The sequence below is a fragment of the Macaca mulatta genome, chromosome 17 (genome assembly GCF_049350105.2).
Source record: "Macaca mulatta isolate MMU2019108-1 chromosome 17, T2T-MMU8v2.0, whole genome shotgun sequence".
In the NCBI taxonomy this organism is placed as follows: domain Eukaryota; kingdom Metazoa; phylum Chordata; class Mammalia; order Primates; family Cercopithecidae; genus Macaca; species Macaca mulatta.
The window spans coordinates 11,571,297-11,587,322 of record NC_133422.1 but is presented as its reverse complement, the minus strand read 5'-3'; the positions used below and the strand labels follow the sequence as shown (position 1 = coordinate 11,587,322).

The following is a 16,026-nucleotide window of genomic DNA, read 5'->3' as shown; positions in this document are numbered from 1 at the left end:
TTTGAACATGCAGCCAGTCTGTGAACTTCCCAATTTTTATGCTCTGCTTTCTTTTTAATGATAAGTTTGACTTTAGTTCATTCCTTTACTCTTATGTCTGATTGTAAGCTGTTAAAAGCAGCCATGCCACCCCTTGAGTGCTTTGCTGCTTAGAAAATTCTGCTGCCAGATACTCTAAGACATCACTCTTAAGTTTGACCTTCCACAAAACTCAAGGGGACAAACACCATGCAGCAAGTACTTTGCTAGGTGTAACGAGGGTGACTTTTGCTCTAGAGCCCAATAAGTTTCTCATTTCCATCTGAGACTTCCTCAGTATAGCCTTTTCTGTCTATATTTCTATCAGCATTTTGGTCACTACCATTTAACCAGTGTCTAAGAAGTTCCAAACTTTCCCTTGTCTTTTTATCTGCTTCTAAGCTTTGTAAACTCTTCCAACCTCTGCTTATTACCTACTTCCAAAATGGCTTCCACATTTTCATGTATCTTTATAGCAACACTCCACTCTTCAGTACCAGTTTTCTGTTTTAGCCCACTTATGTTGCTAAAAGGAATACCTGAGGCTGGGTAATTTGTAAAGAAAAGCGGTTTATTTGGCTCACCATTCTGCAGGCTGTACAAGAAACATGGCAACAGCATCTGCTTATGGGGAGGAACTCAGCCTGCTTCCAGTCATTGTGGAACATGAAGGGGAGCCGACATATGCCAAAATCACATGGCAAGATTAAAGGCAAGTGGAGGTGCCAGACACTTTAAAAATAAGCAGCTCTTGTGGGAACTAATAGAGCAGGAACTTACCCACTTGAGAGAATGGCAATAAACCATGCATGAGGGATCTGCCCCCATAATCCAAAGACCTCCTGCCAGATCCCATCTTCAACATTAGGGATCACATATCAACGTGAGACTTGGTGGGGCCAAACAAACCATATTTAAACCATAGCAGTTGTTTTCTTGAGGTGTGACTTTACCTGCCCTTGGAGACGATCTTGTTGGATAGCGTGTCTGGTTCCAGGTGGCTTCACAAGGCTCATTTGTTGAATGAATAAAGGAATGAGTAGATGACAACAGAATTTTAGATGATTGCATTTTGGTGGGATTCACTTTCTTAAAAATCTTGTTACTTTTGAGTTATGTATTCTGTCCAACCCTTTTCTTACTGACTTACAAAGAGAAGGGCTGGGTAGAAATAAGAAATTTAAAGGAAGTGAGGAACCAAGAATATGTAAGGGAGAGCATGAAATGCAGAAGATTGGATGATGACAACCAAAAGATTTTCTGTTTCAAAGCAATGAAATAATCCAGCACTCTAAGGTTATCGCCTGTGACATAAAAACAAGAAAGATGCATCAGTGAATACCACTGCCTAAAACAACCATTAAGTGAATTGAGGTTTTTACTCCACTACTCAGTGCTTCTTCAGTAGGGTCTGTGAAACTTTTCCTTAAGATCACCTTCTAGATTTCATGCTTTTAGCTGACATGTTTATGCCTTATGATTTGGTCCAGGAAAAAAATAAAGAAACAATGAGAAGTTTATGTAAGCTGAGGTCTTGGACTGAAAATAACAGAATTGAGAGGAAATGTGTATATGGACCCACTAGGGTTCTCATCTCTGTTCTCCAGCCTGGACCACTTATTTATTTTAACCTTTTGGAATTTTCTGTCCTGTTTAATAAAAATCCCCCCTGCCAAATTTAGGTGGGTCTTGAACCCATTTGTTAAATATATAAAAATCTATCACTTTTAGATGCATTTGTGAGAATAGCCTATTCTCATTAGGGAGGATAGAAATTTCAACAACATTATTATATACGTATATATAATTTTTTTTTTTTTGAGATAAAGTTTCACTCTTGTTGCCCAGGCTGGAGTGCAATGGCATGATCTCGGCTCACTACAACCTCTGCCTCCCAGGTTCAAGTGATTCTCTTGCCTCAGCCTCCTGAGTATCTGGGATTACAGGTGCCTGCCACCAGGCCTGGCTAATTTTTGTATTTTCAGTAGAGATGAGGTTTCACCATGTTGACCAGGCTGACCTCAAACTCCTGACCTCCGGTGATCCAACTGCCTTGGCCTCCCAAAGTGCTGGGATTGCAGATGTGAACCACCATGCCCAGCCATAAATACTTTTGGACCAGGGTTTCACTTTGTCACTCAGGCTGGAGTACAGTGGTACCATCATGGCTCACTGCAGCCTCGACCGCCTGGGCTCAGGTGATCCTTCCACCTCAGCCTCCTGGGTAGCTGGGACTATGGGGGGTGAGCACCATACTGTCTAATTTTTTTTTTTTTTTTTGTATTTTTTTTTTTTTTTGTAGAGATGGGGTTTCACCATGTTGCCTAGGGTGGTCTCGAACTCCTGGGCTCATGCGATCCATCCACCTTGGCCTTCCAAAGTGCTGGGATTACAGGCGCTAGCTACCGCACGCCTGCCTCAGCAAAACTTACTGTGTAATTTGTGGATCAGATTAAAAAGTGAGTGTCAAGATTTAGTAAGAAAAGTCAAAATAAGCTCACTCTAGTTGTATTTGTGTTTTTAAAACAGAGTTTTTACAAATGAACTTATCTATGACAGCCTTAGACAGGTTGAAGTCAGGGAGATCTGTATGGAGGGCAAAGATCAGGGAGCCCAGAGTAAAACTCCAGAAATTTCTACATAAATTTAAGGGCCAAGAGGAGAAAGAGGGAAGTCCATAAAGATGTGAGAAGGAAGAGCCAGGGAAGTGGTTCAGAACAGAAATGAATGGTATCCTTCATTCCAAGAGAGGAGTTTAGAGATTGAGAAAAAGGACATCAAGCGACTGATTCTCCAGGGAGGTGAAGTAGCTGAAGAAAGGAAAATGCTCATTGGATTGTCGTCCTGGTGACCTTAAGGAGGACAACAGGCTCCCACACAAGTCTGAAACCCAGCAGGGCAGACATTAATCTTTAATGTGGTGTGGTGGTGTGGTGGTGTGGTGAGTGTGGAAGCCACATTCAGTTGGTTGAGAAGTCAAAGTGAGGTAAGATGTTGATGACAAAGAGCTTATCATTATTTCAAAATGTTTAGCTGTAAAGAGCATTTGAGAACAAGACAGAAGCTATAAGAGGGTGTCGGGTGGTAGGAATGTCTTTTTAGGTGTGAGATATTTGAGCATTGAGAGCTGAGGGGAAAGAGCGAGTAGGGAGGAAGAGAAGTTGATGATACACAGGAAAGAATGTGTTGCTGATGGTGCAAGACTTGAGGTAGGCATCAACCTTGGTTAAGAACCACATGTTCTATCCTGGTTCTATGGGGAAATTAAACAGTTATCTCTTTATCCTACAACACTTTTCCCAGGAATATACCCACTCATACATACTAGACATTCCTGTGCATTTACATCTGGTTTAGCGAATGATGTAGGCAGTAGTAGACCTACACTTATGTGAAGAGACCAGTCTGTGATCTGTGGTAAAACAATTGCATGTTAATCTTCCTGATCTCTGCATTCCTAAATTTTGCTAGCAATAGGTAACCTAATTTTTACGTGGTACTTACTGTTGTTCTTTGGCAAGCTGCCATGGTTTAGAAAAGCTTCGTTGTCTGAGGTTTGCTTCAGCTTTCTTTTCACAGCAGAATGGGGTCCTGTAAGCCTCCCCTCAAAGGACTGGATTTCTGAACATTGGTGCCCTTTGCATTGACTCTTCGTGAACAATGTATAATATCCCAGGGGAGTTGAGAATGGAATGATCTTTGCACTTGATGTAAATTTTTAGATGCTTACCACTTGGACCTTCAACATGTGGTTTTATCCACAAAACAGATTTTGAGAGACAGGGGACCAGACATCTGTTTATGTGATTTGATCTTAAGGAAACTCAATTACAGATAAGTGAAGAGACATAAAGATATTTGTCTGAGGTCATGTAAGCAGTTGATGGTTGAACTAAACCTACAGCTCCAGCCCCCTGACTTTTGACCTCTATTTCCTTGCCTTAAATGTGTGTTGCCTATAGCAGGAAAGGGTATGGTTTCCATTAAAAATCATTGCTAAATCAAACACCCCAGCATCATGAATTCAGAAATTTGTGAAACCGGTAAAAGCATTATTGATTCTCAGGTGGTCTAGAAGTAATTTCTTCTTATATTGAAGCCACTTGTGAGCTTATAACTCAAAATAGTTATGAGTGTGCGTAGAGCTTAGAGGTAAGAAATGTCACCATGGGCTTCAGACAGCAGAAGGTTCACATTTCTGGATGTGCAGTTTTGTAACTTGGCCTTGTTGTTCACAATTTCTTCGTTTGTAATTTATTTCTCCCATATGTGGGATGTGGGGAAATATCCTGAAGACAATTCTAATGAAATACATTGAGTAATAGGTTCTATTAGTTTATAGGGATTTAGGAAGTATTTCTCAAGGACTTTGAAGTCTCCTACTGAAAAGCCCTTTAGAAAGAGAATAGTCTAATATCATTTCATTTTCCTGGCTCAAAAATGAAAATGATCATTACTAAATATGCATCTTACATCTTGCATAAACAGAATGTCAGAAAACTGACATATAAACAGGCAAATATAAAAGCAGGTAAATATGGAGATCTTTGTAATGGCTCTCCCTTTCTTTATTCACCAGGGCAAGGGAATAAGGAAATACAAATTCTTATCTTTAATATTTTGTTTCTTGAGTGAAGTTGTCTAAGGCAACTTTGTATATGCCCATGTATGCTACATTGAAAACAGTGAAAAAGAAATGTGCCTTACATGTATTTCTGGTTAATTTTGGAAGATTTCTGTCAGCTCCCCTTGGGACGTTTATAAAATAATAGGTTAGATATGATTGGCGACACACTATGGTTTCTCCTTTCTATCACATGCACTCTTGGGAGCTCTGTATTGCTTACTAACTTGAGGATGGTAAAGTAAGTTTTTACCTTGGGTGAGATAAAGTCTTGAAAATGTAGCATGAGCAAATCTATAGCAAATCACCAAATATGAACTCAATTTGGCACCAGGGTCATCCTTAAGAGATAAACCTTGGGGTGATGGACCTGCTTTTGTGGCTTCATGATGCAATGGAGACCTGCTGAATGGAGCTGCAGAGCTGGGGTGTAGGGTAGGGTTGGAGAAAGGTGATAGTGCTACCTGTACATAAAGCTCAAATAAATGTAATTTCTCCTAAAGCTTCTGACCATCGAGAGGCATTTCAGCAACTGCAATTGACATGAACTCTTTTGATAGAATAGTTTATGTCGATTGCAATTTCTGAAATAGCCTATTGAATGAGAAAAAAAAAGCTATGAAAGCTATGAACAAAAGCCTCTAGGATGAAACAAAGCTATGTAAACAATCTTACCGATGTCTAATACAAATAAAACACATACCCTTTTTCTGTACACTCGTCTGAAGCTACGTATTGACTTTTTAGGGTATTTTCTTCTTATCCTCTTCAAGACATCAGTCATATACAGATGCATAGTTAGGATGTGGAGCAGATGATTTGCCCACACTCTCTCCCACTCAGAGATGGCACCGTCTATGGCCTCTTAAATTCTGCAGTGACATTTAATTGATGTTTATATTGTCACGGAAAATGGTTCATGAACACAGATGATATTTTCATAACCACACAGAAATACCGTGTTTAGAAAGCAGGCTTGGCCTAGCACAAAAGTTCTCACTCAATCCAGATTAAAGACTATTATTTGCTAAAATAATACATATTTCTAATGCTTTTCTAGTTGTAGAGCAGTACAGACTAAGACTGTAAATCACCAAGCTATCAGATATGAAGTGCATGCTATTTGTTGGCATGTTGCTGACCTATGCAGAGCCTCCATTTTTCCATACAGCTGCCACCTTCCCCAAAGCATCTGGTCGTGTGCCTCGTCTCACGCCCACTCAGTGCACTACGGCAAAGTGTGGGCTCTTACAAACCATGGTTCCCAGAGACTTGGTTCATGGACCACGGATGATGCTTTTCAAGAACGGGAGACACATATTGGTGCTAAAATTACAATACTCTAGGCTCAGGGTCTACCCCTTATTTATGCTCCTGGTGTTAGAAAATGTATTAGGAAATAAATCGTAAGATGATCAAGGACTGGCAAAGACATTTAATAAAATGTCAGCAAACCTGGAAAACAAGTGAGGACGCAATTCATCATACTGAGGAGACAAGATGGAGAAAACTTTAAAGCCATAAGGGAAAGGGCAGCATAGTCAATGAGTGGGAACATTATTTCTAGAATCCTAATGAAAATAGTTTATTATACATGAGAAATATCTTACTTGATCAAAATGAAGGAACTCAGGTTATGATTTTAGTCAATAGTAAGTAGGAACAAGTAAATTACCAGAATGGCTGGGACCCATGAACTCTGCATTTCTTTCTCTTCCGGATGCTACTGGATAAAGGGTGTCCATTCAATATGTAATAGGAGGTGTTGTGCTGGTCTTAGCTGCTTACATTTTATCTCATTAAAGGAACTCAGAATGAAGTGAACAGTGAAGAAATTAAGTAACTGCCTCATACTGTGGCAAAAGGGGAAGAGAAAGAAAAATGTAGGATATGTCTTGTGAACTGAAACACTGTGTTTCCTGGCTATATTCTTTATCAGGAGAAACATGCTTAACAGTCAATAAACCCCATCCATGGTCTTTGTTAAGTTTAAAATAATAGATGGACAAATGTAAAACGTAATTTTATTTACCCGATTCTCATTTTCACATATAATTTTTTTCAGTTTCGTTTTCAAAAAACAACCCCAAACTTAGTTGCTTTTTTGTTAAAAACAATGAGAACAAAACCAATATGAGTATGCAGACAGTCCCAAATAAAACCACAATTCTTGAATCCCCTTTAACACTTCTTATCTGCATATTTTATGAAAGCAGAACTTGCCAGCAATAGGGATACTGCTCTAAATAAATTATACTTTAAGAATATTAAAGTGTAGTTTTTGGCAGTGAAGGTGTCCAATTTTGCTTTGTGCCCTGGGCAACCTTAAGAAAAATGTCTTAAGAATTCATCTCTTCTGACATTAAATAAAATCCAAAAGGTGAATGTTATTAGGCTTCATCAGTGTGACTCTCTGGTCATAGATTAGACATGGTAACCTGATCTGAAGTTCTGTTTTCAAAGTGCCTACTCCACCGGCCTTCACAGAGGAGGACTTCGGGTAGATGAATGTTTTGGAAATCCTTTGCTGTCAATCCAGCAGGATGCTGACGGTTTTATTTGATATTGAAAAAGCAAGGAAAGAGATGTTAGACTTCTGTTATTATGGCCACGCTGGAATCAGATGTTGTGAGTGTTTCTATTTCATAGACAGTGCAACCTGATATGAAAGACCACACAGTGCCAACCTGTGGTCATTTGTTGGTGGGTTGTGATGGTTAGCTAGAGATCAGCGGCACCTCAACCCATTATATACAAATTCACATGTGCTTTTCAGGCATTTCGGGTGAGGAGAGGAACCTTTGGTGCTGTCCTCAGCACGATTGGTAGATAGTACAGCTGCCATTGGAATGCAATGACAGGAGCCATTTTGCTGTGCTCTCTGTGCAGAAAGGCTTGCCGTTGGTAAAGATGAAAAGCATTGCAGATATCATCTTCCAAAAGCTGTCCCCTGTTTTAGGTAGTCCACTGAAAGTCCAGTGATCCAAAATGATTGCTAGGAAACTGGTTTCATTATACTGTCTCCAAGTGTTATTTTGTTCAAAACCCCAAGTTTCAGGGAAGAGGAGTCATCTATCCACACAATGGATGTAGATAAACTTTTTCTTTTAATTTTGAATATTGATTTCCTCCGATGTTTGTGCAGCAGCTGTTTCAACTTGTCCTTAAAAAAGCTGGTTGTGAGAGTATAGAGGATCGGATTCAAAGCACTGTTAACTGGAAGGAAAAAAATCACTATCCAGGAAGTCATTGTGTCTGGAAAAGGAAGCAAAGTGTGAAAAAAAAAGTTGAAGTTTTAAATAGACATAACATACAAATAACACTTTGCAGTCAATGCTATTTATGAGAGGGAGACATAGTACATTTTAAGTTTTCTCTCACCTGAAGGAAACTCTCTTTGTTGGAAGAGCACAGAAGCTATGAATTCAAGGTCTTAATGATTTAACTTTTCTGAGTTTCAGTAAATAATGTGAAGGTCATTGTGATATTAAGACGAAATATGTGAAAATATTTTGTAAACCATAAATTGCTGTATAGTGCATTTTTTTCCTATTTTATCACCTTCCTTTATAGGAAAATAAAAAAATAAAGAAATAATCTTTAGTCAATAGCGTGGGGTTCAGGAAACTTCTGGTCCAAGAGCCAGATCTGACCTTGGTCTTATCTCCATCCAGTTCTGAAAGCTTATTGCCCTGCCCTGGTGTTCTGGTTATCCTGTTATCCTATTAAAAGCTTTGAAGAGCGAAGTGGAATGCATCCCCTAAACTTGATGAAATTCTCTTCTGTGCAACCCTACAAATGCTAATAGAATATTCAGGGAAAGAGGTCACAAGAAGTTCTTTTTGAGGTGAAATTTGGAATGATAATGTCCTTCCTGAGGGCGTCATTTCATTTGCTTGGTTAGCATGAAATGCATCTTTCCCTTTACCCGTGGCCTAATCTTGTCGTCAGACACTTAACTAGGTGAGTGTGAGCAAATCACTTATGCTTCCTCAACTTCATCTGCTCTCTCTGTTAAAGGGGGCTGGTGATAACTTGCTCACTGAATCCAGCGGGCTGGGCCAGAGTCAGCTCTGCTGAGGTGCTTTTTTGGCACTAAGACTTGAGATCCTCAAACCTTACCACATAATGCTACTTCCTCTCACATCTTCACAATTTCAGGGAACTCCCCATTCAGGTGAAGAGTTGGCTGGTAAGACCATTGATGCTTTCTCTCATCATCCTTTGTCTGCTCTCTTCCTTCTCAATCCCATAATGTTTTTTTATCCTTCAGCCACTGTTATTTTGTTCTTCTCTTGACCCTGCCTTGTTTCTTGTATCTTTCTGTTCTTCCTGTCTATGTCTTCTTCCTTTTCCATTTCTTCTCTGACTGCTTATCTGACTTCCTTCTTCTTTTCCTTTGATCTCTTTCCTCTCCTTTTCTATATTTACCTTCCTCTCTTCCTATCCTATCTTCTCTTCCTTGTCCTTATTTTTTAACTGAAAGGAATATGAAAAAAAATTATGTTTTAGCCTGTCTTAAATTAAGTGAACTTTTATATTATTTGTCCCTAATCTAAAAAAATTAGACAATCTGAACAGTCAGTGATTGAAGAAAAACAAAATAAGCGGCCTTTTTCTGTTGTGCCCGCAACGGGAATTTTGATCATGAATCCCACCCCAACCTCGTAGAAAAACAATGCATGATAACACCTGCTTTCACTTAGGTAAAGGCAAATAGGCCACGTGAGTTCTACTCTGAATGAGATCAGGCATGTTCAGGGCGGTATGGCTGTAGACTTAAGTTCCACTCTGAATGAGACTTCTTTTTGTTTTTGTTTTGTTTTGTTTTCTTTTCTTTTGTTTTTGAGATGGAGTCTCACTCTGTCACCCAGGCTGGAGTGCAGTGGTGTGATCTCGGCTCACTGCAAGCTCTGCCTCCCAGGTTCACACCATTCTCTTGTCTCAGCCTCCTGAGTAGCTGGGACTACAGGCACCCACCACCATGCCCAGCTAATTTTTTTTGTATTTTTAGTAGAGACGGGATTTCATCATGTTAGCCAGGATGGTCTTCATCTCCTGACCTCATGATCCATGGCCTCCCAAAGTGCTGGGATGAGACTTCTCATAAGATTAGCAGCAGCTGAGTTCTGAGATAAGCTAACTCTGGCCTATCTTTTGGGTGACCCCAGGTACTGTCAGTGACATGCCATGACCAGTAAACGCCAGACTTCTTGGAGGGTGGGGACAGGCTTGGTGTAGGTCAGTGAAGGCAGCATTTCTTACAATACCATGGGAAGCTGGGCAAGCAAGAAGAAGCTTTGTCAACTGTGATCATGACATTTTTCCTGGTTCCACTGAGGTGTTCAAGACAAACCTCAGACTATTGAACTATACATGTAAAGAAAGACTGGTGTGTGGCTCAGTAATGTTTCCACAAGACAATGGGGGTATTTACTAAGCTTATCATGATCTGAGGTGTCATGGACTCACTGAGGATGATGAGCCCTGCTGCCATGTGAGGACACAGCAGAGCGGATGCCTCCTGTGAGGCAATGAGAGGGACTCAAGAGAAATCAAACCTGCCAACACTTTGATCTTGGACTTCCAGCCTCCAGAACTGGAAGTCCTTTGTTATAGCAGCCCTAGTGGCCTCATACAGAGAGAAAAAGCCTCAAAGAAGATTAAAACTAGCAGGAATTTGAGAGACCATCTAGAGATAGTCTCATTGAGGTGAGGTGAGATGGTCTCCTTGAGATCCCTCAACAGGTCATTGGCAGGGGCAGGAGAGGAACCCAGAACCTCTGCCTTGCTTGTTGCCGAGTCCTTCTTCCACCACACTGGGCTGCATCCCCCTACAAGCAGGAAAGCACGTCAAAATGTGTGGAGACAGGGTCAGTCATGGTGGCTCACGCTTGTAATCCCAGCACTTTGGGAGGCCAAGAGATGGGGCAGGTCACTTGGGGTCAGGAGTACAAGACCAGCCTGGCCAACATGATGAAACCCCATCTCTACCAAAAATACAAAAATTAACCTGGTGTGGTGGTGCACGTCTGTAATCCCAGCTACTAAGGAGGCTGAGGCAGGAGGATCACTTGAACCAGGGAGGCAGAGGTTGCAGTCAGTTGGGATCACACCACTGCACTCCAGCCTGGGCAACAGAGCGAGACTTCATTTTTTTTTTTTTTAAGAAGGTGTGGAGACAGTAGTGGTGAGGGGGTGGTTGATGAGACTGATCCTCTCTATTCCATCACTCTTGGACCAGCTCACCTTCTTTAGTTGACTAAGCATTTACTTGAAAACACTGTGAAAAACACTGTGGAAAATGCACAGAGGAATAAGACATGCATGCCTCCCCAAGCTTATCATCTAAAGGAAGCAACGGACACACTCGGAAGCAGTGTCGCTATGAGGCAGTTCACATGAGGCCAATAAGCGAGGTGTAAACAAACCATCCTGGATGTTTAAGCAACTGGGTTGCATGGAAGTGGGGTGAGGAGAGATAGAAAATGGCACCGTACCATAGAAGAGGGAGCATTTGGGTTGAGCCTTGGAGGATGGGAAGTGGTGTTTAGTAGGTTAGAATCTTAGAAGCTGAAAGTATAATCCAGGTTGGGAGAACAGCTTCAGGAAAGGCTGATGTCTTCTCAGAAAAGCACAGAAAACAAAGCCCACGGGGGTGTGCCCAAGATAGCCGAATAGGAACAGCTCCAGCCTCTAGCTCCCAGCATGAGCGACACAGAAGATGGGTGATTTCTGCATTTTCAACTCAGGTACCGGGTTCATCTCACTGGGGTGTGTCGGACAGTTGGCGCTGGTCCGCGGGTGCAGCCTGACCAGCAAGAGCTGAAGCAGGGCGAGGCATTGCCTCACCTGGGAAGCACAAGGGGGAAGGGAATTCCTTTTCCTAGCCAAAGGAAATTGAGACACACAACACCTGGAAAATTGGGTAACTCCACCCTAATACTGCACTTTACCAAGGGTCTTAGCAAACGGCACACCAGGAGATTATATCCTACACCTGGCCCAGAGGGTCCCATGCCCACGGAACCTCCCTCATTGCTAGCACAGCAGTCTGAGATCTAACTGCAAGGTGGCAGCGAGGCTAGGGGAGGGGCGTCTGCCATTGCTGAGGGTTAAGTAGGTAAATAAAACTGCTGGGAAGCTCGAATTGGGTGGAGCCCACCACAGCTCAAGGAGGCCAGCCTGCCTTTGTAGACTCCTCCTCTGGGGACAGGGCATAGCTATACAAAAAGCAGCAGAAACCTCAGCAGAGGTAAATTCCCCTGTCTGACAGCTTTGAAGAGAGCAGTGGATCTCCCAGCACGGAGGTTGAGATCTGAAAACGGACAGACTGCCTGCTCAAGTGGGTCCCTGACCCCTGAGTAGCCTAACTGGGAGACATCCCCCACTAGGTGCAGACAGACACCTCACACCTCACACGGTGGGGTACACCCCTGAGATGAAGCTTCCAGAGCAAGAATCAGACAGCAACACTCACTGTTCAGCAATATTCTATCTTCTGCAGCCTCTGCTGCTGATACCCAGGCAAACAGGGTCTGGAGTGGACCTCAAGCAAACTCCAACAGACCTACAGCTGAGGGTCCTGACTGTTAGAAGGAAAACTAACAAACAGAAAGGACACCCACACCCAAACCCCATCAGTACGTCACTATCATCAAAGACCAAAGGCAGATAAAACCACCAAGATGGGGAAAGAGCAGTGCAGAAAAGCTGGAAATTCAAAAAATCAGAGCACATCTCCCCCTCCAAAGGAACACAGCTCATCGCCAGCAACAGAACAAAGGTGGACAGAGAATGACTTTGACGAGTTGAGAGAAGAAGGCTTTGGTCAATCAAACTTCTCAGAGCTAAAGGAGGAACTATGTAACCAGCGCAAAGAAACTAAAAACCTTGAAAAAAGAATGGATGAATGGATAACTAGAACAATCAATGCAGAGAAGACCTTAAAAGAACTGATAGAGGTGAAAACCATAACACGAGAACTACGTGACAAATGCACAAGCTTCAATAACCGACTCGATCAACTAGAAGAAAGAGTATCAGCGATTGAAGATCAAATGAATGAAATGAAGCGAGAAGAGAAGTGTAGAGAAAAAAGAGTAAAAAGAAATGAACAAAGCCAACAAGAAATATGGGATTATGTAAAAAGACCAAATCTACATCTGATTGGTGTGCCTGAAAGTGACGGGGAAAATGGAACCAAGTTGGAAAACACTCTGCAGGATATCATCCAGGAGAACTTCCCCAACCTAGTAAGGCAGGCCAACATTCAAATTCAGGAAATACAGAGAATGCCACAAAGATACTCCTTGAGAAGAGCAACTCCAAGACACATAATTGTCAGATTCACCAAAGTTGAAATGAAGGAAAAATGTTAAGAGCAGCCAGAGAGAAAGGTCAGGTTATTCACAAAGGGAAGCCCATCAGACTAACAGCAGATCTCTCGGCAGAAACTCTCCAAGCCAGAAGAGAGTGGGGGCCAATATTCAACATTCTTAAAGAAAAGTATTTTCAACCCAGAATTTCATATCTAGCCAAACTAAGTTTCATAAGTGAAGGAGAAATAAAATCCTTTACAGACAAGCAAATGCTTAGAGATTTTGTCACCACCAGATCTGCCCTACAAGAGATCCTGAAGGAAGCACTAAACATGGAAAGGAACAACACGTACCAGTCATTGCAAAAACATGTCAAAATGTAAAGTCCATCGATGCTATGAAGAAACTGCATCAACTAGTGAGCAAAATAACCTGCTAATATCATAATGACAGGATTAAGTTCACACATAACAATATTAACGTTAAATGTAAATGGACTAAATGGTCCAATTAAAAGACACAGACTGGCAAATTGGATAAAGAGTCAAGACCCATCAGTTTGCTGTGTTCAGGAGACCCATCTCACATGCAGAGACACACATAGGCTCAAAATAAAGGGATGGAGGAAGATCTACCAAGCAAATGGAAAACAAAAAAAAGCAGGGGTTGCAACCCTAGTCTCCGATAAAACAGACTTTAAACCATCCAAGATCAAAAGAGACAAAGAAGGCCATTACATAATGGTAAAGGGATCAATTCATCAGGAAGAGCTAACTATCCTAAATATATATGCACCCAATACAGGCGCACCCAGATTCATAAAGCAAGTCCTGAGAGACTTACAAAGAGACGTAGATTCCCATACAATAATAATGGGAGACTTTAACACCCCACTGTCAACATTAGACAGATCAACGAGACAGAAAATTAACAAGGATATCCAGGAATTGAACTCAACTCTGCACCAAGCGGACCTAATAGACATCTACAGAACTCTCCACCCCAAATCAACAGAATATATATTCTTCTCAGCACCACATTACACTTATTCCAAAATTGACCACATAGTTGGAAGTAAAGCACTCATCAGCAAACGTAAAAGAACAGAAATCTTAACAAACTGTCTCTCAGACGACAGTGCAATCAAGCTAGAACTCAGGACTAAGAAACTCAATCAAAACCGCTCAACTACATGGAAACTGAGCAACCTGCTCCTGAATGACTACTGGGTACATAACGAAATGAAGGCAGAAATAAAGATGTTCTTTGAAACCAATGAGAACAAAGATACAACATACCAGAATCTCTGGGACACATTTAAAGCAATGTGTAGAGGGAAATTTATAGCACTAAATGCCCACAAGAGAAAGCAGGAAAGATCTAAAATTGACACCCTAACATCACGATGAAAAAGAACTACAGAAGCAGGAGCAAACACATTCAAAAGCTAGCAGAAGGCAAGAAATAACTAACATCAGAGCAGAACTGAAGGAGATAGAGACACAAAAAAACCCTCCAAAAATCAATGAATCCAGGAGCTGATTTTTTGAAAAGATCAACATAATTGATAGACCGCTAGCAAGACTACTAAGGAAGAAAAGAGAGAAGAATCAAACAGACGCAATAAAAAATGATAAAGGGGATATCACCACCGACCCCACAGAAATACAAAGTACCATCAGAGAACACTATAAACACCTCCACGCAAATAAACTAGAAAACCTAGAAGAAATGGATAATTTCCTGGACACTTACATCTCCCAAGACTAAACCAGGAAGAAGTTCAATCCCTGAATAGACCAATAGCAGGCTCTGAAATTGAGGCAATAATTAATAGCCTACCAACCAAAAAAAGTCCAGGACCAGATGGATTCACAGCCGAATTCTACCAGAGGTACAAGGAGGAGTTGGTACCATTCCTTCTGAAACTATTCCAATCAATAGAAAAAGAGGGAATCCTCCCTAACTCATTTCACGAGGCCAACATCATCCTGATACCAAAGCCTGACAGAGATACAACAAAAAAAGAGAATTTTAGACCAGTATCCCTGATGAACATCGATGCAAAAATCCTCAATAAAATACTGGCAAACTGAATCCAGCAGCACATCAGAAAGCTTATCCACCATGATCAAGTGGGCTTCATCCCTGGGATGCGAGGCTGGTTCAACATATGCAAATCAATAAACGTAATCCAGCATATAAATAGAACCAAAGACAAAAACCACATGATTATCTCAATAGATGCAGAAAAGGCCTTTGACAAAATTCAACAGCCCTTCATGCTAAAAACTCTCAATAAATTCGGTATTGATGGAACGTATCTCAAAATAATAAGAGCTATTTATGACAAACCCACAGCCAATATCATACTGAATGGACAAAAACTGGAAAAATTCCCTTTGAAAACTGGCACAAGACAGGGATGCCCTCTCTCACCACTCCTATTCAACATAGTGTTGGAAGTTCTGGCTAGGGCAATCAGGCAAGAGAAAGAAATAAAGGGTATTCAGTTAGGAAAAGAAGAAGTCAAATTGTCCCTGTTTGCAGATAACATGATTGTATATTTAGAAAACCCCATCGTCTCAGCCCCAAATCTCCTTAAGTTGATAAGCAACTTCAGCAAAGTCTCAGAATACAAAATCAATGTGCAAAAATCACAAGCATTCTTATACACCAGTAACAGACAAACAGAGAGCCAAATCATGGATGAACTCCCATTCACAATACCTTCAAAGAGAATCAAATACCTAGGAATCCAACTTACAAGGGATGTAAAGGACCTCTTCAAGGAGAACTACAAACCACTGCTCAGTGAAATAAAAGAGGACACAAACAAATGGAAGAACATACTATGCTCATGGATAGGAAGAATCAACATTGTGAAAATGGCCATACTGCCCAAGGTAATTTATAGATTCAATGCCATCCCCATTAAGCTACCAATGAGTTTCTTCACAGAATTGGAAAAAACTGCTTAAAGTTCATATGGAACCATAAAAGACCCAGCATTGCCAAGACAATCCTAAGCCAAAAGAACAAAGCTATACCACAAGGCTACAG

The 16,026-nt window shown here is 41.2% G+C and overlaps 2 protein-coding genes across 6 annotated transcripts in view; one reads left to right on the top strand and one right to left on the bottom strand.

Annotated features, from left to right (window-relative positions):
- LOC106994212 (uncharacterized) overlaps positions 1 to 16,026 on the top strand; it is a 395,709-nt gene that overhangs the window by 39,093 nt on the left and 340,590 nt on the right. The window lies entirely within an intron of this gene.
- The window catches only part of RXFP2 (relaxin family peptide receptor 2), a gene marked incomplete at its 5' end in the record, with an annotated part of 70,676 nt that continues 62,287 nt past the window's right edge, over positions 7,638 to 16,026 (bottom strand). Inside the window, 1 exon segment of the mRNA NM_001195757.1 lies at positions 7,638 to 7,897. Within this exon segment, the coding sequence (NP_001182686.1) occupies positions 7,638 to 7,897 (260 nt within the window).